At 43.3% G+C, this 25,183-nt stretch overlaps 1 protein-coding gene across 1 annotated transcript in view; it reads right to left on the reverse strand.

The window, feature by feature from the left end:
- The window catches only part of LOC128713187 (acid sphingomyelinase-like phosphodiesterase 3a), a 43,320-nt gene extending 19,027 nt beyond the window's left edge, over positions 1 to 24,293 (reverse strand). Inside the window, exons 1-3 of the mRNA XM_053808047.1 lie at positions 24,158 to 24,293; positions 7,161 to 7,229; positions 4,472 to 4,631 (exon numbers count right to left, since the gene is read on the reverse strand). Coding sequence (XP_053664022.1) covers positions 4,472 to 4,631; positions 7,161 to 7,229; positions 24,158 to 24,293 — 365 coding nt within the window. The remainder of the gene's footprint in view (positions 1 to 4,471; positions 4,632 to 7,160; positions 7,230 to 24,157) is intronic.
- Between the last annotated feature and the right edge of the window lie 890 nt (positions 24,294 to 25,183).

Genomic DNA, 25,183 nt, shown 5'->3' on the forward strand with positions numbered 1-25,183 from the left:
CTTCACTTGATCTCGAAACAATTGCCGTTTGCCGTTGAAGGGCTGCGCCAAACGTGTGCCGAGTCCTTTCGCCTTACCCGGTCGAGTGCCACTGATCTCGCTAATGCGAACCCGGAAGGTTTCGCACGGTTTGGACCAAATGTCCCTGTACTGATGTTGCATAAGGATAATAGTGCTTCAAGGGCAGGGGTTAGTGCTGTTTGGAGAGCGAGCGTTCATACATATATAAACGCTCAATTTCACGGCACAGAACTGGGCTGGGAAGGGAATACACGATTACCAACTGGAATGGGGGAAAATGGAACTTATTCGTGGTGGAAAAGTGTGCAGATTGTTCAGGTGCGCGCATAACATCGTTAGCGAAGGAGATGCAATCCAGTTGCTCTTCTTTGTGCTCATCTCAAGCAAGCTCTTGTCCTACAGGGAAGAATTTGTTTTACCTTCGCCAAGAAGTGTGTCTAGGTTCAATAGACTCTTTTCATGAAGGTAAAACAGAAAAGGGGACTATTTCTAGAAGGAGCCGGGGTTGGGTTGGAAAATCACTTCTGGCACTGCCTTAACACTGTGCAGCATTTGAAGCAGTCTTGTACAGTGTCTTGACCTAGTACCACTTCCGGTACTATACGGGAATGGTCCGCAAGTCACATGAGGGGGAAGGAATAAAAATCTGAAGCTACGCAATGCATTCAGGATATGTTCCAACCAATGGAAGGAACGTCATTTGTGAGCGTTCCTAGCCATAGGAGACAAGCTTGAATGTCTCGGAGACTCGTTAAGTGGGTGTATGTCGTACTGCTCGCTTGCAATGCTACCACATACCACCCGAGCGAGAGAAGGATGGGGCATGATTGGGCGAGAATTTTATTATTTCATTCCAGTCTGTTTTGGAGGTGAGCCAAGATTAATTTTCCGAGCATGGCACCTCAAGGAAGAACGGTGAAATTGGTGTCTCTAAGGATTGCTGGTGGTGGATATTAAAGCCGATGATAGCATTACGAGCAATATCCTTGGTGTATTTGTTTGAAAATAATGAATAAATAATTTTTCACCCGTATTTGCTTGCCACAGTTTGCATCACAATCTAGTAGGCTTGATTTGAAACGTGTACGTAAAGCTAAAATCGATAAAATATAGCAAAGCTCTTAAGACCAAGTAAAATAAACTGATCGAAACACAAGGGCAAGTAAACAGATACATTCCACACTGCCATTGATATGGTGGGAGTTTTGTCTCTATGTTCTCCCAGCAGTGCGGATGGAATGTAAGTACATCGGCGAAATTCATGCTCCACATGTGAACCCACAAAACGAACGGCACCAGAAAAGAGCACTCCCGTTAGTAAGCTTCCGTTTTCGAAGAAATATCATTTAATATTAATTGAATTTCACCTTGAATCGAAGAGGCGTATTTCAAAGTCTTTCCCGTATGTCCATGCCGCCACCGGGAGGCAAAGCAAAGCACACAAAGCTTTCTGCTCTCGTTCAACCTCCGACATTCTAAGGAAGACGAAGGAACTTTTTCACTGCCCCACAGTTTGGTGCCACTCATATAATCCAATGTTTCACCGGGTGCGCGCGCGAAGAGTTTCGTTTTATCGACTCAAGCGAATCCTTGTTTTCGGTGCCAAACGGCACCTTCATGCGTACATGCGAGGGAATGTACGGCTCGGAATTACTCCGAGTACGGCAAAGCAAATTGCCTATCAAAAATGGAATACACACTCAGGATTTATTTTCCCTCAGTTCGAGCGGTATTTACCCCGGGTGCGTCACGTGTTTTCCTTCCATTTTTCGCCTCCCGTCGATAACAAATTCCGTGGAAAATGAAAACCCATATACCGAACCACGGGTTAGCAGTTTGACGAGACAACGGCAGCAACATGACGGTCTGATATGGTGTACGAAGCAAATACGATCTTTAATGCGAACGCATCTTTGTCGAAGTTTGCACATTTGTAATTTCTTCAGATTCGCAGTGTAGGTGAGTGTGGTTTTGATGAAAAAATCGTTCAACGGCTTAAAGACATAAAGAATTGACACATTAAGGTATGATGAGTTAATTTAACTTAATTCTCAATTGAATAATTTTTACAGTACTGAAGCTTCTTTATTGCTTTTAAAATGTATGAGAAATAGTTTCACTTCGGATCGAGAGTTTGAGAAGCAAACATTTACTGCCCTAATTGTTTTTCTTTTTTTTCATGTAAACCGGTTGGTCCACATTGCTTATTAAATAAAATACATTAAATAAATATTTACGAACAGAAGCCATTAGACGAATGACAATCAATAAATTAATAAAATAGTTATCATTTATCGTAACCGCTAATCTCTTCCAATGTGGAGTGTTCATTGTTGGGTAACTTAATCTTATGCCACTATTATTATTGACAAATCTTAAACAAACCAACAACCGTTTATATAATATTGCATAAATGTTTTAGTAGAATGCTCTATTTTGTGACTGTAGCATCGTCACATTCGTCAAAGGCTCACTCTTTTCCGTTTACGGTTTCAGATAATCCCATTCGTTACTTTTTTCCTACTGAACTTTCTGCTTCATATGCCTGCCAGTATTAATCGATGTTATGCTGCGAATCCTTCCACGAACACAATAACGAACCAGATGGAAGAAAAGCACACGGACGGATGGTTCCTCGTTTCGCTGTTCATACGCACACATGTACGTACCGCATGTCCACCGTTCATATGTTTCAAGCACAAATGCTTTGAACTTTCAACGCTCGTGATTGCATTCCCGTTGACTTGTTTCCGTAAAATGGCACCCGGAACGGATCAAACCGGTAAATGGCGCTTTAACATTTACTTTCGTCCCTTGCATTATTTTGGTCCCTGTTTTTTATTCCGCCATTTCGTAGCTGTCGTAGCTACAGACACGATTGAGCAGCAGTCAAGCATTCGATCAAACGTCCCTGTTGGAAGGCCTACATTTTTTTTCTGCTCCGACACCCATCGTGAAAGGCTAACGCGATCAAATGCTTACAAGTTTTGTCGTCATAGGCGAGCTATCAGGAATCGAAATCGAACAACAGTGGGAAAAACAGAATCACAAAGTATTCGTTCACAATTCCATTGCACGATGGAATGATAACGCTCCCTGTTGGTGGAAGGAAAATACACACGCAAAACGAGAGAACAAGAAACCACTTCAGCCCATGTTCTCATTCCTGGCAACGAAACCGTTTCGGCAAAACGAGACGAACGTTTTTATCATTCATATCGCGTACCGCTCGGAACATTATGTAATTCCTGATCAAATATTCAAAACGTTAGGTGACGCATGAGAACAGCGGAAAACAGTGCACAAACAGCGCACGTGCCGGCATGTGGGGGCAAACACGGGTCAAATGAATAAAATCGGTTATGCTTCGGATTCCGATGGAGGCGCCCAGTACGGCACGCTAGCATCATTGACGTGCTCGTTCCCGGTGGCTCCCGAAGATCCCCCCGGGTGAACAATATGAAGAAAATTCATCCCTTTTTGAAAAAGAGCTTTCCGTGTGATCTCTAAGCTGGCAAAAAGACAACGATCCGTTTTTCTTCTTTCCCGTGCCAGTTTCAGCAAGGTAGCAAAGGCAGGGAACAAACAAACCGCCCAAGTGGACAGTTTAGAGAAGCACACGCTCGCAAAAAAGGTAGTCCATTTTGGTGACCATTTTTAACGAGGGAATTTCGGTGGTCGACCGATCTGCCAATGCATTGGATGATTTGATTTATACTGGTTGAGATTTTATAGCGATTGTGGGCGAATATTAATAACACCCCGGGTCGAAGGGTACCCGTTTCGATTCATTTCCGCATTTGGGGTGGACCTCACACAACCAACGTGAATACAACAAAAAAAAACCCTGTGCTCGGGTGAAACCCATGGAAAATGGTTAGTTCTTCCCGTAACTCACTGGTTTCAAGCACTCACACACACAAAAAGCGTGACACAAAACCTCACGGGTGGAAAGTATCGCAAAGTGGCGCCCCTGTAACGCCATGTTCCCGTACCCTGGGTACTTTTCTTGCAAGACATCATAAATTGTACCGACTGTCGATAAATCACGCGCACTAAAGTTTGGAGCGTGGTATCCGTTGGGTGAGCTTTAATGCTTTTTTTTCCTTCCAATATTTCGACTTACTGTGTGTGCCTTTTTGTTCGATCGTTTTGTGCCGGTTTTGTAAAAGAAGTTTTATGGCAAGTAACGGCATTTCGGAATGAGAAAAGCGGGGACAAAATCACGGCATACACACACATCCACGCAGGAAAAAATTGTTCAATGATACAGAAAAAAACTTCCCTTGAAAAAATGTTTAAAAAATGGATTTTCTCACACATACACACAACTGGACCCCCGGTTGGGGACAATTTTGAAAGAACACAGAAAATGGAACAAAAGGGGAAAAAACTATTACACGCCATCGTGCATGGGCTACGGGGACCAAATGCAGTCGGGGACACTTACCCAGTCCACAGGACAAACTCGACGTTATCACCTTGCTTGGACTTCATGGCTTGCGTGGCGGATTCCAGCAGGCTCCATGGGCTGTCGCACATGTAATCTCCGTACAGTCCCGGTCGTTTGGCGCTGGCCGTGTTCGAGTGATGTTCGTTAAGCCAGCAACCTGCGGATCAGAATAATCAGAAACCGTTAGTGTGTGGAAGAATGAATGTGAGAGAGCAGAAAAAATAAAACCATGCCCACATACGTCACGGCCCTTTTCGCACATGCGGGCACGAGACGGAAACAACGAAAAACGACGAGAAAAAGAATATCAGTGCTGCGACAGTGGACGAAAACGGACAACAATCCCAAGCCAGAAGGAACAATGCAAAAGGATTAGCTAGAAAGCTGCATCCGAGTACGATTGCAGACATTCCCGGCAGATCCTTGCGCCATAGTTGTCCCCGTTGTTTAACAGCGTGGATGTGAGTGGAATAAAGCTGAGCTACTTTTCTCATTCGTGTGCAGAATTTTTGGGCCATTTGCAGCTGAACGGAACCGTTGCAACCGGCTGGGAAAACTCTCCCTCTTTTATTGGATAAAGTCAGTCGCTTTCGGCTTGCTTACGATCACATACAGACCCATACACACACACACACACACACACACTCACGACTAACCAGCAATCAGGGACCAGAGTTTTGACAATGGCGCCACTGGAGTCATATTACTTTTTTTCGGTGTGTGCCATTGCTCATTTTCCACTGCCAGCTTTTCTTTTGCCGGAGCGTTGCAAAAGTGGAGATATGTTTCATTTTGCTTGCTTAAATTGTTCCAGTTCCACTGACCACCCATTCAAGCAGTGGGTGCTCCTTGAGGGGCCCAACTCAAATTAGGTCATCCGGTGAGATTTGCAGTTTTGCAGGCGAACGCGCGTTGCCCGGAAGAGATATGACGGGGTAAAACTTTTTCCCCATCCCGCCGGAGCCCGCGGCTAAGGGACCAACCGGGTGAAAACTAGTTCGAGAGTTGTTATCGTAAATGTGTGCGAGTGTATAAGGTACACTCGGAAGTAGTTGAATGTGTAATGGTTGTATTATTAAGTTAGCTACTGCAAACTTTCACCACTCTTTACCGCGTCCGGGCAAACTTCAATTGCGCTCCCCACCACCGCAAGCAGCTCTGGGATTTCTATTGTAAAATAGAAATTTCATTTCAACCAACAACTTTACCTACGACGCTTCACGATTTGCCACAAAATTACTCTAATGAAAACGGGTTCCACCCTACCGAACAAAGTGTACCTCGACGGGGACACCGCAAATTTGGAGCATAATTTAATATTTTAATATGTGGCGCTCTTCATTCATTCCAAAATGGGAGATTTTTTGTTCACTTTCACACCACACAGTCACTATCGCAATCATGCGATATTAATTGAAGTGTTAATGTCAGCGGTGTACCGTTTCGATTTAATCAGCCCAGTACCCCATGCGTCGCCCTCATTATCGGCCAATAGGAAAAGCATACATTCCGGGCCAGGAATAGAAGCGGCAAAAAAGTGTCAATTCATTAAACATACAGTTTTTCAACTTGAATACCAAGGTTTTCTATGTACAGAAAGCTATGGCCCGGTGGGCTTGTTTGCAATAACCGTTGTTGCATTATTAGTTTACCTCTTCAATTATTAATTCACGCCACACGCGCTTTGAAAATGATGGAATAAATTGATTTTAATGTTGTTTTTCAATGCGTGTTTGGTACAATCAATAAACCATGTGGTGGATGTTTGCAACGTCAGTGTCCGTTGGTGTGCCGAGCACGGAGCATTTTGTTTGAAAATCCAACACGTGCATGGAAGGAATTGTTAAACAAAGTATGAGAGTGAATTAAAAACATAATTTTCAAATTAATTTTAAGTTTGTGTTTCCACAGTTTCAGTTTCACAACAAACTTACTGAACAATTTAAAGGTGATAATCATGGGAAAATAATCGTAATTGTCGTACTCATAGCAATCTCGTATAAAACTCCTTTATAAGAAATAGTATGAAATAACGTGTCTTCAAAACGATCCGAAAAGTACCAAAAACCTTGTAAACGTTCTATTGTTGTGTTGCTTATACATGAATGTGGAACGATAAATGCAGCTTAGCAGTAAGTGCTTTCATATCATGCCTCAGTAAATCTCAAGCAACGCGGCCCCGAAGAAATAATCCTCCAGTTCCAAAGCTCTATTGTTGTGCTCCGAATCACATGTAAAACGTTACGAGCGATCAGTCCCATCCTGGGTATCGGTATCGGTAATTCTTCACCAACAATCGTCATTCGAAATCGGATTCCTTCAAACACTTATCCGACCCAAGTGCCCGGTACCAGTGTAGTGGAATGCTTTACGAGCAGTTGTGTGTGGATGCTTATGCATATGCTGGTCGTCCTCGACGAGTACCTTTGCTTCCTTTCACAAAACCTCCATCCGTACGGTGCGCTAGACGTTCTTCACGAGTGAGTGTTGTTATCGTAGCAGAAAAAAAAAGGAGAAGGACACTTCTCTTCAAACAACTCCCGAGTTCCATTATTGTTTGTTGCGCGTGAAATTTGCGTAAACGCAATGAAAAAGCAAGATGGCCAAAGGGAGAAACAGAATGTGCACGAAACACGAACATGGTAGCTCAGATTGTCTAACGGAACAGAAATACGTGAATACTTACTGCGAAAGATATCACCCTTGGTAGTGTAGTACGTATCGAGATGTAAATCTGTTATGTGCCAGAAGTAGCCTGTAAGCACAAGAGAGTGAAGAAAGAAGGAAGATAAAAATACGTTAAGTGAAATATTGCGCCCGGGATGGAAACACAGGACACGAAAAGGTAAATATAGCGATACGGTGAAGCGATTGGTAAAATATAATTCGCCGGAAGGTTGCGATGTAGCAATGTGTGTTGCTCCATTCCCATGTTGGCACATTCCCGCACCTGGACCGTTGAGTTAACGAGAATCTTATTTATTTACCTCCAAAATAGGATAGGATGCTGTTGCTCCCCCTCTGCATAGTTGCTTGTTATTTATGTTTCTCTGATACTCTTACGAACGATTCGCTTCCTCGATTCATTGAGAAAGCATTATGGGCAGTAGAAAAGGAAAGGAAAATAAATTGCAATGGAATGTGCTCCAAACAGGTGAATAAGGGAAGAGAGAAATAAATAAAAGATCCGCCCGCTTCCCAGACTCCCAGTCCCTGCCAGCCTACTGTCCCTCAGGGAATGGTTCAATGCTGCCTGCCGGGATGTATCCGCATCCCGGTACGGAATAAAACGCACCAGATGAAATGATCCTTGTTTTGCGTTTTGCCACGCAAAACTTCTCCACTTGGTTATAATTGGAACTCAATATCAACTGATAACAGCGTTCGATCGATACGATTTGAACATTCCCGTTTACCATTCGTCTCCGCCTTTTTATCTTTATTGCAATAATGCGATGTTTGGCTCGATGCTCGAAGACTAGCGGGAAGAGCATCAAGAAGAATAAGAAAACATCAAGCGGAATAAGAAAGAAAAATCGATCCAAATCTGCCAAGGTAGAATCTTAAGTGAAAGGTCGAAAAAGGATAAACGTTAAATATATTTCGCAATGGTTCCTTGTCGAAGGCGAAGATCGACGAAGATCCCTTTAAGTGAAAGGTGTACGGAGGTTGGAGGCGTTTGCTCCGACCGGCCGTGTAAGCCTCCGGGACGAGTTGAACAAAGACACGCTAAAAGGTATCGAATATCGCGTGTTATGCTGATACGATGTTCATGGTGAAAGGGATGAAGATCTCACGTAGGACCGAAGCGAAAGCAAACATACCAACACACCAACATTTCACATTCTCTTCGTTGGGATCGCACAGTTTTGCACGGTAGATTCGCATTTCATCTTTTTTCAAACATACATCAACAGCAGACCAACCCAACACTCCACCCACGAACCGGTATATCTCGGTTACACCTGATCTGGGTACATTATAGATGCATGGTACCGTGCCGTGCCGTGGACAGGAGAACGACACAGACCGAGAAGGGTTCCGTGTAAAGGATTTTATCGTCCTCCGGTACTTAAGACTTCCATCGGTGACGTTGCCATGGTTGCTGCCCGTGGCCATGGTTCGACATCGTCGACCCACAACCTTCACAAATCATGTCTCTACTAGACTCCGTTCCATTTCCGTGCATGACAGAGCGCGCGCCCGTTAGCATTTGCCATTCACCAAAGCGTTCCAAACCAAAGATTGATCGAACAGCTCCCGGCACGCTGGTGCGGAAGGCGAAATGTAAATAAAGACTATGCTAACCAATTTGTTCATCGATTTTTCCTCTTTCAAACAACCAACCGAACACTCCGCGGACTGTTCCTCTGCCGAGCGTATTAAAGTGTTTCCTGGTTGCCGAGGTATAGTGTTTGAACTTGCCCACCTAGGGATATGTTTTTTTGTTCTTTCTGCTTTGTTCGGCAACACGTCAGCAAAAGGTGGAAACACTCACATAACAAAACGAAACGAAAAAAAGGAAAACAACCGCTCGGCAGTGGGTGATATCAACCATTGTTGTGCTTTCGTCCCTGTTCGCGGTGTAATTCCACACGCGCTTCACAATCAGGTTGAGCACAGCTTTCTACCGCGATTTTTTTCCCTCGTCGTAGCGCTCTTTCAACTATGACGACCACGAACGAGGCTTCGATCTTTATGGAGTGATTCGCTTTTACTCATGTGCCTCCATACGTTCCAAGGCACACGGATTTCGGGTTGCCGCCACCACAGGGTGGCACCGTACATCAGGAAGCTTTCCTGACTCGAACACACACTCCCACGTGAAGAAGGTGAAAACGGTGCAGATTAAAGTGTTAAATCAAATGAACGAAAACTGGTGGCTTTTGGTGTTGGAGTTGCGATGATACGAAAAGTGAGCTATGTTTCATGATTTGGGGCTTTTTTTGGGGCGAGGCTGTTTGTTTTCTTCTTTTTTTTCTTTCTGCTAGAATCGATTTTTACTTCCGATGCCTCAACAGGAGCCTTTGTTCCTGTTGAGTTGGGAGAACAAAGCTTGAGAGACAGCAGAATCGATGGGTGTGAAGTTAAGCTACAAGCGATGTGATGAATCCCATTGGACGGTTTTTCCGCATTAAAGTAAATCCATGACACTTAACACATTCCACAGAGCTACAGTTTTAAAAATAATCATCGCCTTTGCGTTTCCAACTTATACGAAAGATCACCTTATGTGCACATAAGTCACCTAAATTTATGTGTCTGCTTTCTTCTGAAAGCTTTTCGCAACAATTCGTACAATACACCTTTGTACACTACTCAAATATTCCTCCAAAATCACCGAGAATCATTCACATCTACCTCATTCGAGTGAAAAACACTACCCATCGAGAATCAGCCAAGCGTTTTTCTAATCGAAATTATTAACTTTTTTGCGTCGTGCTCCCAATTAAAACTTTCCAAAGTGTCTGTTTTTCGCCCACTTGGATAAAATTAGTCACCAGTAAGCCGCTTTAAATACACTTCACACGGCTAAAAAACAGCTCACTTGAAGTGTTGGTAGTTTCTTTCACTCCCGAAGCAATGACTACTTAAATCAAACAGTATTGCATGACAATCGTACATTATTCCGCACGAACTTGTGTGTACCAACTCGACGGTAACGTGAAGTAACGTTTCATATGTTCGTAATTCACCAGCAGCAGACGGTGTCCTATTTTTTTTTCTCTCGTCCATTCATTCACAAAACAACGGACTGTTTCTTTAGATAGACACACGACCAGACGGAAATTTGGATGCAAAGTAATATCTGTACCATCTGTTTCTCAGCGGTGAACATTTATCTTTGCCGGTGAGCCAAACGCTTCCAGTAATGAGTATCGCGTTTGCGTACAGTGTCATGCGAGGAAATTTATTTAACTGAAGATGTGATAAAATTTCCAGGAAAAGTAAACCCATAATTTACTCCACAGCACCGGAGATTAAGAGCAGCTAAAGAATTTCATTTATTCTATTTAATTTCATTGGAACTTCATGGTTCAATCAACGTTGTTCTAAGAGAACATTCCGTGCCTGATACGGTCTGACCTCAGCTAACGATAGGAACCGTATTGAATGCGGAACTTTGAGCGTATGTGGTTATTAACGTAATTCAATTTTGTACCATTCGGTTTGCGGAGGCGAATGTTACGGCTCTGTCAGCCATAGAGGCAGCAAAACCGCAATGATATGTCTTACGAAGCGGAGCAAAGTAATACTGTATGCTGAAGTTCCTCATCGAGAAGTAACAGGAAACTGATCCGAGTGACACTTCAAGGAAAAGTGTCAAGCTAGTTGTTTCGAGATGAAACCGTTCCGGGAACATCTTCTGCTCGATTCTTCGTAACGAAAACAACAATGGAATACGTACTGTAACCGACCGCATGCAGTTGTATGCGTCTTATTAACAGTCTACACAGTCGTCGCTTCGCCATGCGAAGTTTTGCTAATATGACGAAAGTTTTACAATCACGTTTATAGACCGTTCCAGAAAAAGAAGCACAACTTTCTGCTTTCACAATTTTGCTCGCGCCAAACCTGCCACGTACCGCCAAGTACGGTCTACTTGCGTGCCGTTCTACCGAAACACCTCTCATTTACGCTACAGGTTTCACATTCTCGGGATGAAAAGTTGATTAAAAAAGCCTCACGTTTTGCTTCCATCCATCCGCATTTCCCCGCGTCACTTTCGTACGACCATGGCTGCGTCTATAGGGACTGAGAATATGACAACCGACCGTCCGTGTACGCGCGGAAAAGCGGATGAAATGACAGCACTCAAACCGAACATCCCGTGTCCGTGTGCGCTAGCGAGAGCGCGTTGTAATCATCCACCCGTGAGGATGAAGCTTAAAGATATAGAAACATCACCATTAACCGAATCGCGGCAGGAAGGAAACGACAGTAAAACTAATCCCTTTTTCCGGAGGTACTTTAATTATCCTGTTTATTTCCTCACACTCATCGTTCGGCGTAGTGCGGCTGGCATGGGAAGGAATTACTCCTACCGGAATCGGTATTAGCGCGAGCGTATAGATAATGCACCATTTTTATGACACCTTCTTTTAGTAGTCGTTGGAAGGAAGACTAATAATTAAGCTTTTTTTTGGGTGAAGGTTGACTTGTTTCGCGGTAGGGACTTAGCTATACACTAATAGCGAGGATAGGAATGCTTTGCTTAGGGAATGATTCAAAGCAGATAAAAGATTATTGTCGAATACTTTTAGTCCATCGCTACAGATACACCATCGGCCATCATTAAATTTTTCCTATTCATCTGAACTTAAAAAAGCCCCTAGAAATGTCATTTATTTAAGAATAAAAATTTAGGACCTATCACTTTAGTCCCATTTTCAGTATTTCTGTACCGTGCATTCCATTCCGAAAAAGACATCTTTTCCACTTCATGTGCCATAAAATGCATGCTACAGCGTAAGCACACGACCTCAAGCAAAGCTCAGCTCAGCTTATACTATGGACATCATCATCATCATCATCATCAACATCAACATCGTCTTCATTTCAGGACCATTTCCAACCCATCAGCCACTATAAGGTGGAATGTAAGTAACCAAAGACACCGGCATATCAGTGTGCCCGTGTGTTTATCAAGGTCTTCTCCCGCACGGATCACGCTGGATCCATAAAGCGAGCCACAAGCACACTATCTTACCGGCTGTCAGGGGCCAAGATTGGCATTTCGGTTCTGGTGTGCAGATAATACCTTCTCAACCTCTGAACTGCAGCTTCGAGTCGTACGGAGACGGGTGGCGTATCGCTTCAGGAAGATACAGAAGCACAGAGCGATACACCTGACCCCGGGCATGCTTGCAATCCTGTACCGCTTTCGTCGGCCCTGACATCTCATAAAAAAGCAGCTCCTTACATCGCGACCACACATGACACGACAGCGTCGAAGAATGATGCTGATAAATAAAAGAAAAACCCCAACTCATGCACGTAAAAATAGAAATTTTCATCAACCATCCTTTCAGCGGGTGCAACCGGTAACGAGCTTATGGTAGCAACTTTGTTATGTCGAAAAGGATTTACACGTGGTGCCGTGGTGTCGTTTCTAGCGTGCTGGTAACGCGTACATGTGTCTGTCGGATAATCGGAACAGGAAGGGGAAGCGATATCCTGGACTCCTATTCACCAGAGCCTGTACCGAGAAGCAAAAATTGGTACTATTTTTTTCTGTTTGCTTTGCTGCAAGTCCCGCTCTGCCCCTAAATGTATGCATTGCGGTGTGTCAGGTGGTATAAATTTTGTGCAAAGTGTTCGAAAGTTTGAACGGGAATTTATGAAACCGAGGTTCCCCATATTGGTGAGGGTTTAACATCTGTTCGGTCGTCGTCGTAGTGATGTGTTAATTCCAACTCGGATAATCTGATCCGCTTAGTTATGAAACGACTCTTCCACCTTGCGCCCGTTGATAGTGACATCCTTGGTGTGTATATATATATGTGTTCCATTGCTCTGGCAACCCATTGCCCAATATGGGAGACACTTTTCATGTTCTAAATGGGCAAGACCGGAGCATTTGGTTTTACAAAATAATCCTTGGTGTCCCTCTGCGTGCGTGCGTGTGTGTATCACACTACACAGAAAAGGGTGCCCAAAAGGTTCCACAATTTCAGAAAGAAGAACGGACCTCCCTGACTGAAGTCATACATTTTCGATGAAACCACTTACGTGTTGGCGAATATTAAACTCCAGTACAGTCTTTACATTCCATTTGTGGGTGGGTGTGTGTGTGTGTTTATGTATAACTGGTGCAGTAAATTATGACCTAAGCTAATTTGTCCAATAAACTTTCCCAACCGAATGTAATCTAGCTTTGGGAGTAATTTAACAAATGCGCCGCCACGACATTTCCCGCCGGCAACGTGGTTCAACACACAGTAAGCGAGGACACAGAGGTCAAGCAATCCTCATTTGCTCTGTGCAATTATTCCCAGCCAGAAGCCGCCCATTCCGTACACACACACACACAGACTCCCGGTCGTTTAGAATAGTCCTTTTTTAAACCCTACCCGTTGTCCGTTATGAAAGTTCCGAGAGGCGAACACTGGCGTTGTAAATGGGCCAAACTGTAGGAATAAATCACTGCACCAATCGTTTTCTCGTTTGACCTCGAATTAATGCCACAAAATTGCCTTCTTTCCAATTCCCAGCAGGATGGACGAACCGACAGATGCTCGCAAACCAAGCACCCCGGGGTCGATGTCTGTCCAGTTGGCTGAAACTGTGCTCCGACACAGACTTCCGACAAATCTCTGTTAAACGTGTAGGTCAACCGGTGTGCTATCCACACGTGTACATGTCGGTGTGTATGCGTGCTTGTTAGGTTGTGTCTTCTCAACAATTTTTGCCTACCATCGTTTTTGCTTCCCTCAGTGTCCTTGTGGAGTAATAAGAAGACGACATCATGCAATGGACAGGGGTTTGAAAATTCCGAATTAAAGACCTGCAAATCCAAAACCTCGGCCTTTCCGCCGTTCCATCAGGTTGAACCCATTATTGGGAATGGGATGGAGTAGTAAATTGAGTGGAAATTGGAGGTTTGAATGGAAGACCTAGCAAACTGGTCAGATTGTCTTACCACATACACATACACAGCTTTACAAATGGAGAATAGTAACAGTAGGGAAAAACCGCCTAGTTACATACTGCAGGATCCCAGACGGACTCACGATGGATGCTCTGCTGCATCATGCATTGGTACGGTTTGGGTTTTTTTTTCTGCTTCACCCCCTTTTGATGTACAGTTTTAAGGTTCATCTTTCCCTCTTCGTCTATTCCACTTCCATCCGCTTCCCCTCCATTCCAGCACCATCCGATGAAGGGAACCACCTATACCCGGAAAAATCTGCTGCAAACGCTGACAGCAGCAGCAGTGAGTCGGGTTGTTTCCCATATCCTTTGGACCAGCGTAAGCTTACAGTCAGGGACTGGAGAACACACAAAAAAAGGAAATTTAAAGCCTACCTCATCTACGCATACATATACACACGTGCGCTCGTACACGCCAGCATGGTGTCGGAGTGCGAGCAAAGGTGGTGCAACGGTTAGGACGTTACCGGGATTCAGCATGAGTCAGCCGAAGGTTGCCACACGGACGTGAAAAGTGACTGCAGAGATTTTTACGTTAGAAATACGTTTTCTTCTTCTGAATGTGTATGTGATTTTTTTTTCCTCCTTTCGCCCATTTTCCATTTGCACATATTTCGTGTTCCGTTCATTTGCACCAGGAATTCTGTATGTGTGTGTGTGTGTGGGAAGGTTACGGTTGCGTGTATGTTAACAGGATTCCTCAACCAAGCGGAATGGAAGAAATGTGGAACAGTCGACATTGCCGGCCGTCGTAATGAGTAGGAAATGGCACACATTTTCCTACCATTCAAAACAGCCTCAACCACCTTCTGTGGATAGAATGTGTATGTGTGTGTGCGTGGTGGGTTGTGTATGTAAGGGACGAAACCATTTCTGCAACGTCAACGTGTAGGACGGTTGGCTTTCATGCTCAATTTAATTGATACGACAGCGACAGATGAACATTTTGTCTGAGATGTGGTTCTGATGCTTTTTTCTTTCCCTGTTTTCCATTCCATTGTACTGTGCTGATGAATGCTTTTTATTTAGACACGCTGTGGTTAGAGGTTTTTATGTATGTATATATGGATATTTGTGTGCGTGTGCGTGTGAGAATGCGAAGGATCAAGGCCGCAAAAGACCTTTTTCCTGAATGTTACGAATTTTGCATGACTTCAAACGTTCATGCCCAAATCGTTTCCGAATGTTTGAGGAATGGTGGAATGTCTAAACTTACAAAATTTTGTGAAGCAAACAGTAACCAAAAATTAAACGATTTCCTTGTTATTTATATATTTTTAATTCATTATTTCACACAAACAAGGGTTAGGCCAAAGTGCACTTTTTTTCCACGCAATAACACAAGTTTTTAGCTTGTTTCGATTGCAAAGTAGTACATCAACTTTAGGAAGTCGGCTGAGAATGTTCTAAGCTCCATAATTCTTAGAATTCCTGTAGGATGGCGGCGAAAACGTGGCATTCAATGTGAACAAGTGAATATCCCATTGTGTCAAAAGCGCAAACATTACACAACCGTTCCGTTCGCTCGTTAGCAAGCAGTCACGTGCGTGCCATTGCTAAGCATCGCCACACTTCACTGACCATCGCTATTTTGCTAACAACTTTTGTGATTGCCCTTGAGCCGTTGAACATGCCATAATTATTCAACTTCTTCGGAATGGATGGCACACAAGAAAATACGATGGAAACCAAAATAATAGAAGAAAAACGAGAGTGTCTACCTTCCGGACCGATCGGATGTTCCGGAGCTCGCGGGCCCAAAAGCGACATCATTATCGCACTCGTCGTCAACACAATGTCATCATTATCGTCCTGCTCGGCCAGCACCCGATCAGCCGGCACAGCAGCGCAGTTCGCACATTTGAGCACTCCCCAATTATCGAGCCGTTGCCGCTCGAGACGATGGATGGTTTTGTGTGAGAAAGATTGGCCGGGAAAGGTCCCTCCGGCGTGTGACTTGGCGAGTTATGAAAATTCCGTCACGATTTAGATCAACGACCACGGCAACGACGCTGACGATGACGACGAATAACAAGGGATGCCATCAGCGCATCTTGACGGAGCGATGTCTCCTTCCCCAGTGGATGCTTTTCTTGCTGTTTTCAGTTCCTTTTTTAAGTACGCCAATGACTCAGTGGAGAGAAAAAAGGAAGTGATCCAAAGCAATCGTGCAACGTCCAATCGAAGCCAACAAATTACGCAATTAATAATCTTGTCTCATAAATTGTGTGCTTCACGCTTTTCCGAAAGCATCCCACGTTCCCGGGGAGTATTTTCGCTTTGGCGAGCATCGATCTGGTCTGCCAGCTGCCATACTATGGAACGAACCCAACGTCCAACAGCAGTGCCAGAACGGCTAGGCCTATAAATAACCAGCATTTGAATAATAACGACATTAGAGAATCAAATTTGAATAAATTAAGCAGCGCACATCAATCCTCTCTCGGGGACGAGAGAGCAAGAGGACGATGCGATCCATTTCTTACCGAGGATTGCGATAGATTCGGAGGCAGATGATGAATAAGATTGTCGTGCTTGCTTTAATGAGAGCGAAAGCTAGAAGGATGACTAGCGGACTCACCCCACGGCACCGGGTAGGCCTCTCGCAGGGAACTCGGAACCAGAGAAGATCGTTTATTAGCCCTGTGCCGAGTATCAAGTGACACTTAGACGCTTCTGCGAAGTTATCGAGACGGTTTCCCTCAGGACGGAGCAGCGGATGTGCGGTCTTTGTCGAGTGGGCGTGCGTAGTTGGGAAATGTGTCCACAAAAATTCCAACCATCAGCCGCACAGAAAGCCTCCAATAGCAACCAAACAGACAATTCGATTAAACAAAGATTACGGCCTTAAGCCGGGCCGAGTTTATCGGGGATGTTTATTATTGAGACAGTACTTAGGCTTTATCTCGTCTACCAGGCATGTCGGATGCCTTCCGGTATCGAATGGTATCAGGGTAATGGTAACAGCGGGCAGCACAACCACAAACAGATGGAGTAAGGTAAATGAGAATTTGATGATCTTGCGATTGTTACCCGGAAGGTACGGACTACCTAGCTCTGGCCCTAGAAATTTAGAGCCCCTGCTCCAGCAATCGTACAACTGCAACCAATGCGGCCAAGGCAAACCCACAACAAAACAAAAACAGGTAGTATGGCACACGTCTCACCACCAGTCGGCCGTACGTATTGATCGACCGGATGGAAAATGTCGTCCAATGTCTTTCCAGTGCTCGGAGCTGCACAAGAAAATTGTCAGCTTTCGCACCACCGTATGAGGTAGGCTGAGCAAAAGCGGCAAAAACAGAAAGAAAGCTTTCCATCCAGCGACATCTGAACTCCCCGGGAAACAATTCCATTCGATTTGGCCACAACAACAGCAACAACAAACGAAACGTAAACGAGACCGGAAAATCATCGTTTCGCTGATTTCAGGTTTTGTTTCAACCTGCCCCAAATTCCCAATCACTTCCCTCCATATTTCCTCTCCTGTGCCCCCTCTTTTCACCTTTCGCCCAACAAAATTTGAAGGCTTTGGTTGCCCTTTATTTTCCCTTGCCGCTCAGCAGTCTCATTTTCCGGCAAATTGCAGAGGTCGTTCGATGGAGCAGATTGTTATTTAAATCAGTTTCCGCCTGTCACCGGTTTGCCAGGGGAGCACTCGCACACACCAACTCCACCAAGCAAGCGGGACAAGCTTTCAAGGACTCCGTGCTTGATGTTTGTTATGCTCTCCCATCTTTTCGTGGTTTGTTTTTCTCGTGATCGATATGAGCCACCGGCAAAGGACGCACCGTGGGTAGATGGCTGGATTGGACCACACGTTTTGTTTGTCCCCGGGGTACGGGAAGGTATGTATCGTTTTCGCAATGCCACATTACCATAAATGGGTCGAATAGGTTGGAATGGTTGGCTCATTGCAATGGAAGTACTACATACCATCGTCGACCACCATCTGCGTGGTTTGTCGATTGTCGATTGTTCTGTTTGCCTTCTGCCTCCTTCTGTGTATGTGGTTTTTGCTGCTTGGTAAAACCGTCGGTTGATGACTGCGTTATTGATGAGCCGAAACAGTTTAGGCATACATTTGCGTAGTGATGAGTTGTTTTGCTTTCGTGTTTTATTTCTTTTTTTTTCTGTATCAAAAACAATCAACCGTTTCGTTGGACGGGAGGTATTTACTGGCTCAATTGTTATTATGCTATAAAATATGAAAAATAATGTAATATGTATGAAGCACAGCTCTGCGGGTGGTTTCAACGAGTCCTAATAAGCGTAATGTTTCTGAAGCCTCATTTTATTCCAGCATTTAAATCAATTTATGCATAGATACACTACAATTTAGAGAATATGTCCCTAGTCCCTATGTCTCTGTTCCTAGTCAAATTAATAGTTTAGCATAGAACCAACGATTAATTCGTTTTCTTTCTCCAAGCACTGAAGGGACACCATAACGCGGGTGTATATTGAAAGCTATTATCAATATTTTAATATCTTTCCCAAATATTGTTACTCAATATGAATGAAATATTTCAAAAAGTTCAATTTGAACAATCTATCATTTAAATCAGTAATAAAACGGAGGTGAAGGTAAAAAAACTCCTAGAATGTTGACACACTACTGCGAACGAAAAAAGTCAAGAATATTATCAGATTGAAAAACTTGGACAACATATCATTCGCACAAATTGATGAAGCATTCCGATTTGCTTAAACTTCTCCCATTGAAAGCTTTCATATTGTAGATTCATTCATGTACAAGCAGCCTCTCAACGAGCGTATCATACCCATACTTTGACAAACCCACACCGCAATCAATCCATGCCATCAATCAACGTCATCAAAACCCTTCGGGCTATTGTTTTTTCGATCGTAAAATTGTATTTCTCGTCATTTTCTCGCCCACTTGCGCGACAGAAAAACGGTACGGGAAATTAATAAACATCCGCAAGTCGCCCTAGTTCCTTCTCACGTGCATCCACTGCATGCAGCCCGCGGTGGCCGCGTTGCATTTTAACGTAACAAAAGACTGGTTTGCATTTAAAAGGATTGATATAAATATCCATCGAATTATAAATCGATTAATAATTCGGGTTTTTGGAGCAAAATTTGATTTATTTCGTATTTTGGTATTTTTATGTACTTCGTTTACGCTTTCCTTCTTTTCATTCCATTCAAACAGCCTGTGGGATGAATGCGAATGAATTTTCGCCAATGTGCATCCAATTGATGGCTGTCGTTTGTTTCCTCTGTTGCATCGAACAGTGTGCACCAGATTTATCATCGCCGGGTTGCCGGATCGCCATCATCGCACTTGCAATACGTTTCTGATGAAAATTCCTGTTGTTATTATCAGTCTTTCTGCTACACTTTTCCTCCCAAAGCGATAAACGATACCATCCTGATAGCTGGCAGATAGTCGTCGTCGTTTCGCGTTTCATTAAATGTGTCCTGCATTGGATGTACGTTGCACAACAATTTGGCACCTGCAAGGGGTTGAATGGCGAAAAAAAGCCAAGTCTCATAAACCCGTTCCGCTAACAGGTTTATAGAGAGAAACATTTGCAACCCCGTCGCAAAATGTTCCAGCAGCACTACGGAACAACATAAAAATAAAAGAACCATCAGACAGATGGAATCGTGCTGCAAGTTGCGCGAAAGTGCATTGGAAAATGGTTCTGCTTGCAGTGCCATTTCACACCAGAACCGAACCACTTGCGAGCTAAATTTCATCCCAAATATCGTTAAGGTAGATTGCGAATGGTTCAGTTTACGAATCGTTCTAGAATGTTACGTGAAGAGAACCATTTTCATCCCCAGAAAATGGTTATGTTCGCGTAATGTTCTATTTCTCCTTTTCCCACGCTTTCATCGCATACATTAACAACTACTCTAACGGTGTGTTCCCTCGACATCGACAAGTCACACCGGTTCGACGAAATATACATTGCATGTCCTTTCTTATTTTTGCAGTACACAGTTTTGATTTCGCTAATGTGAATGGAAAATATATATATGGAAATCGTTTACTCATCGCATTGATTGCCGACCTATTTAATCATGCTTGTCGATACTAATCGATGATGTACCAGAGAAAAACTGAAGGATAAAAGTTGTCAGAAAATGATTACACGTCTACTTAGGAATCGTTCGGAATTCCGCACATTATTTTTGTATCCAATATTCATGTATCGACAATGTCTATCTTGTATTTTTCCCGAATCAAAGATCTAGTATATCCTCTTTTAGTAGAAATAAAATATAATCAACCAATGGGTGAGACAAATTTCATCATTGTATCTATGTCCGTTCTTTAAAAGCGTTTAGTTTTATTGAAGATATAAAAAATATATTTCTTTATGTATCATCTTTTTTACCCAACTTTCGTTATAAATTTACAGGTCAATTTTCCAAAACTCGAATCAACGCTTTTCCGAATCAGAGTCCGTAAGCCAATGAACTTGCATGATAAATTGATGACAGTGATAGGCATCGCCGGGTCTTCCACGGTGCCCTGCATGTTTAGCTCGCGACTGAACGGCCAACGCACACATGCTTCACGATCTGTCAAACAGCAGACTGACAGGTTTGCTTGACGAATTGAACAAAACTCAAATGAAGCCAATGCAAAATCCGTCCGTTTGATTTCCGAACCGTCAATCAGAAATGATTCGGATGAGAATGTGTGTGCACGTAGTACGTTAGTCTGTATTTTGTGCACTCATGCTTTTCTGTACCACGGGACGCTTTACGTGAGAAGTAGTATTGATTAGAAGATGCTCAACCTGACTGTATGTTGCAAGAAGATCAACTTAAAAGATTGTGATTTGTTTTTACAACTGTTTGCTGTTTAGGTACTGTTTGGTAGCAGTCATTAAAGTCTACTTATAAATGACGAATGATGAATTTGTACAGCCACATAGCAACTAATGGCATTTAATCAATCACAAATAGCAATCAAATGTGAAATAGCATAGTGGTTGTCTTCAAATAACCTTAGTTACACACTCATGCACAAAATAGTCCCACGAAATGAGCTAATAATTGAAACATGTCCCTACACTTCGATCACAATCTGAACGGTAACGTGCGTACTGATTATCAATAAACTACCCCTCGGAAAGGTGACGTGTACTGAAACCCGGCCGAAAATTGATAAAAGTTTGCAAGAGTCGTACGCGACAATGTCTCGCTAGCCATCGGAATGGTAATCATTTCGCTGGCCGCACGTACGACCATAATCATCACGATCGAAAATTACCGTCATCCAGGCTGATGGGTAGTGGGTGCTACGACTACACCATCGAGACAAGATGGCCAATCGGACCGGCTTGTACTCCCAGCCCAACCAACGCCACTTAGGGTAGAGCAAGAAACAATCTCGCAGCAGTGATAATGGTGAGCGAAATGTTTCCTCGTCATCACATCGTTGCGATAAATACTACGTTCTGCTAAAAATCGAACCAGAAGTAAATGGAAATGGTGTTTTCCGCTAAGGGGAGGGGAAGGGCGAGAATGGAATCGGAAGAGGGTTCAACAATCGGCCTATTGATTTTGCTTTGGTGGTGGGAGTTTCGCTTCCGGAGCCGGAAGCAGTCATGGAAGTTGAGCGAGACACAGAAATTATGTCACGGTCGCGGTTGGTGGAAGAGAAAAATCCGCTCGCGCAAAACCGTTTCCTATATTTGTCGATGAACAAGGAAAAGATAATGAAGTATGGCCGTGTGAGGGTGGGAGAATCACGGTATGAAAATCGAGCAAGCACGAGCGCAACATCCTGTTCCGCTGTGCCGTTTCGTATCTCTTGTGTTTGCATCACAACACCGTCACGAACGAGCGGAACGAAACGATTAGGATGGCAAATTATTTTTCCTGATCACCTCAAACCCACCGTCGGTTTTCTTCCCCCGGAATGGAAAGGAAGGAAAAATCGTGTCCTCTGGTTCCAATAGCGACATAGAGACGGTAGAAAAACAAGAAAAATCCTCCCGATGAGTCGCCATCGCGACAAACGACAATTGTGAAAATAGTTATGCACCGAATACAATTAATTTCCGCTCAGCATAAATACTGACGCGCGGGGGCGAACGGATCTGTGCACAATCCGTTCGCCGTTCCGTTCTATGCATCCGATGCACGTCCTTGTCATTTGAGCACGATTCACGGCGATGGGATGGGACTGTACCTTGTATGCTGTCCGCCTGCTGACGGTTTTTTTTCTGAACCTTGCATCAATTGAAAAGAACATCGAATGGACAAACGAACTAAAACAAACAAAAAGCAGAAACTACAGCTTTGAACAAGCGAGAACGTGAAGAAAACTGTCGAAAACGGTCCAATCGGTAGGAAAGCTTGCCAAGAGAGATAGGCAGAATTGGTTTCTAAACGATGCCGCATGTTAATGCCGCACAATCACGCACGATAACATCGAAAAGGGGGAGGATGCGACGGAGATCACCGCATGAGACCGAACGCGGATGACATGCACCGGAAAGTGCCTCGCCCGTGCCACGAGGTGGATAAACCATCCCGCAGAAACCTCAGACCAAACCCCATCGGGACAGGAAATTGCCAGGAAAGTTTTTCAGTTTAATATTTATGAAGCAGAATTAGAGAGCTTTCTGACAATGGCCTGTACAGCAACGGGGATGAAAAATGTCTGCAATATGAATGAGAACACATCATCACAGAAGGTACCGTTCCCGAGGACACATGACACGGGTTGGCAGGATGAGACACCCAGGCGGGAGTACAAATCAGAAAGCCACATACAACATTCGCACGGGGGAGTTTTAGGAGTAGGGATGTTGTTAGCGAAGAATGATCCCGGCGGGTATTTATCCTCTACCCACCGTTTCAAGTGGGCTGCGGAGAAATAATTCCCATACATGATTGCCGCTGCGAAAAATATGCGCAAAAAAACAAATGCGACGGCGAGTGTGTTCACGAATCCATCAACATCGATCGAAGAATGCCCATTAATGATTTATGTCAATCGATTGTTCTGCCGCTCTGTTCGCGATTGATGGCGGTGAGGTGGTTGAAGTTTTGCTTTGCAGATGTAATGAAAGTACCACGGTTAAAAGGGTGGTAGCTTTTGGAGCACGAAGCAAAAACCGTTGAGAAGCTTTCACTGAGCAAATGCAAATTTAATGAGCTCACGTTGCGATGCGCCAGCCATGATGGATCATACTGATTGCCATGGCGATGGTTAATGGTTGGCGCTTTGAGGCTGTGGGTCTTGCGTCACAGCCACCGTTGCAGTAATTGACGCTGTATGTGTTTCGAAAATGATGCTTTTATTCTTAATTTATTTGGCTAACGAGTAACTCATTTCCAACAAGGGGTGTTATGTGTTCTTTTTCCTCGCTTTTTAGGTGATTATATTGAACATGTGAGTTTTTAATTATAATTTTGATGAATTATTAGTTATTGAACCTTGAAGGTGACGAAGTCTTGAATGCTAATCGAAAAAAAAAAACTAGTTATAACAGATTTTTTTTTTTAAATAAGCGAATAAGTCCAATATGAGTCTGGATGAGATCTGTAAAAAAAATAATGATTTAATGACCTCTATAAAGTTTACAAATAGCAACAGAGGCTACTGCACATTTTCGCCGTTATCTGGAAGAACATTTCGATAAATTCTATAAACTCCACAAAAAAACGCTTTATTGCACTCCAGATTCAATACCACCATCGAGTCCATCTAGGGATAAAGCGGTCACTCCGTGTAAAAGACCGAACGACTCTGTTCGTAAGGAAAGCAAATAATTTAACATTGAACGTTTCACTAGGAATAATTTCGTACTTTAGATTGTTTTTTTCATCAGAATTTATTAAGAACGATGGCCTCATACCAGTAGTATGAGCAATTGGCTGACATTGTTCATAAAACTGAACGATTTGCATGTCGTTCAATCGATAATAATTTTACATTCATAATTCATGTTACCAATCGCCATCACTTCACACTATTTGAACCTTTTTTTCCTATGAAAGAAACACAAACAATCGAATCGCAATACGTACCTATCCTCGCATCGGTCAGCTTAACACAGAACGTTGCTACCAGGAAGCAAACCCATGTTAACGCTATGCCCGGGAAGACCTTCAATAGCCTATTGAGGTCCATTGTAAGTGTCCCAGCATATCCATTATGTTTCATGTAATCAACATGGAAACGGAGCAGAGCATTCCGCTGACCGCATTCGACACGACGTAGAAAAACGACAAAGCTGCGTCCGTTTCAGTTTGCTACGGTTAGTTCACTACGGCACGTACGATTTTTTGTTCCGCGATTACCGAACACGATTCACTCTATGTTAAGGTTATCAAGCACTACAATTTACTGCACATTTGTTTTGCTTCACTTCACTGGTAATGTTTTTCTTTTTGTGTTGTATTATTAAGCCACTTGTTTTTGTTTGTAATAATGTTTTCTTCAAATGCACTATTAATTGTAGGAATTGTGGTACAAAATTAAAGACATTATTATTTGGGAATTATGTGCATAAAAACAAATACATTAGAAACCTTTCTGCAGGCAATGTGAAATCATTTATATCGTAACTTGTCTTTCAGCGCGTCAAAAGACATGAAGATAAATTACTGTTTTTAAATATCCCTTTTGTGTATCACGTATCGAAGAAAATTAATAATCCATAAGCTTCCATTAGAAGTGTGTGTCACTGTAAGGTTAAAGCCACAGCATAGGACTAACTGTTCTATCGCGAAGCCATGTTTCTGGCCTGTTACGCTTTTCCACACCAAACCACAATAGCATTGCTAAATATAAGCAACCATTCACAACCCAGGCATCAATTAACATTCATATTTTACTACCCACCGTGATGGTGGCTAATGCTACAACATTGAAGAAGCTTTTCGTGGAAAATCATAGCTCACAGCAGCAACAATTAACAGCGGAGTTGAAATTAAAAATTCTTTCGCGTATTTAAAACAATAATTTATACTTCTTATTAGCTTCAACATTTCCCCTTTCCTTTTGTCGGTCTCAAAGCAACGAAAGAAACTTTTCAAACAAATGCCCTTCAA

This window comes from Anopheles marshallii, chromosome 3 (assembly GCF_943734725.1).
Source record: "Anopheles marshallii chromosome 3, idAnoMarsDA_429_01, whole genome shotgun sequence".
NCBI classification, from domain to species: Eukaryota; Metazoa; Arthropoda; class Insecta; order Diptera; family Culicidae; genus Anopheles; species Anopheles marshallii.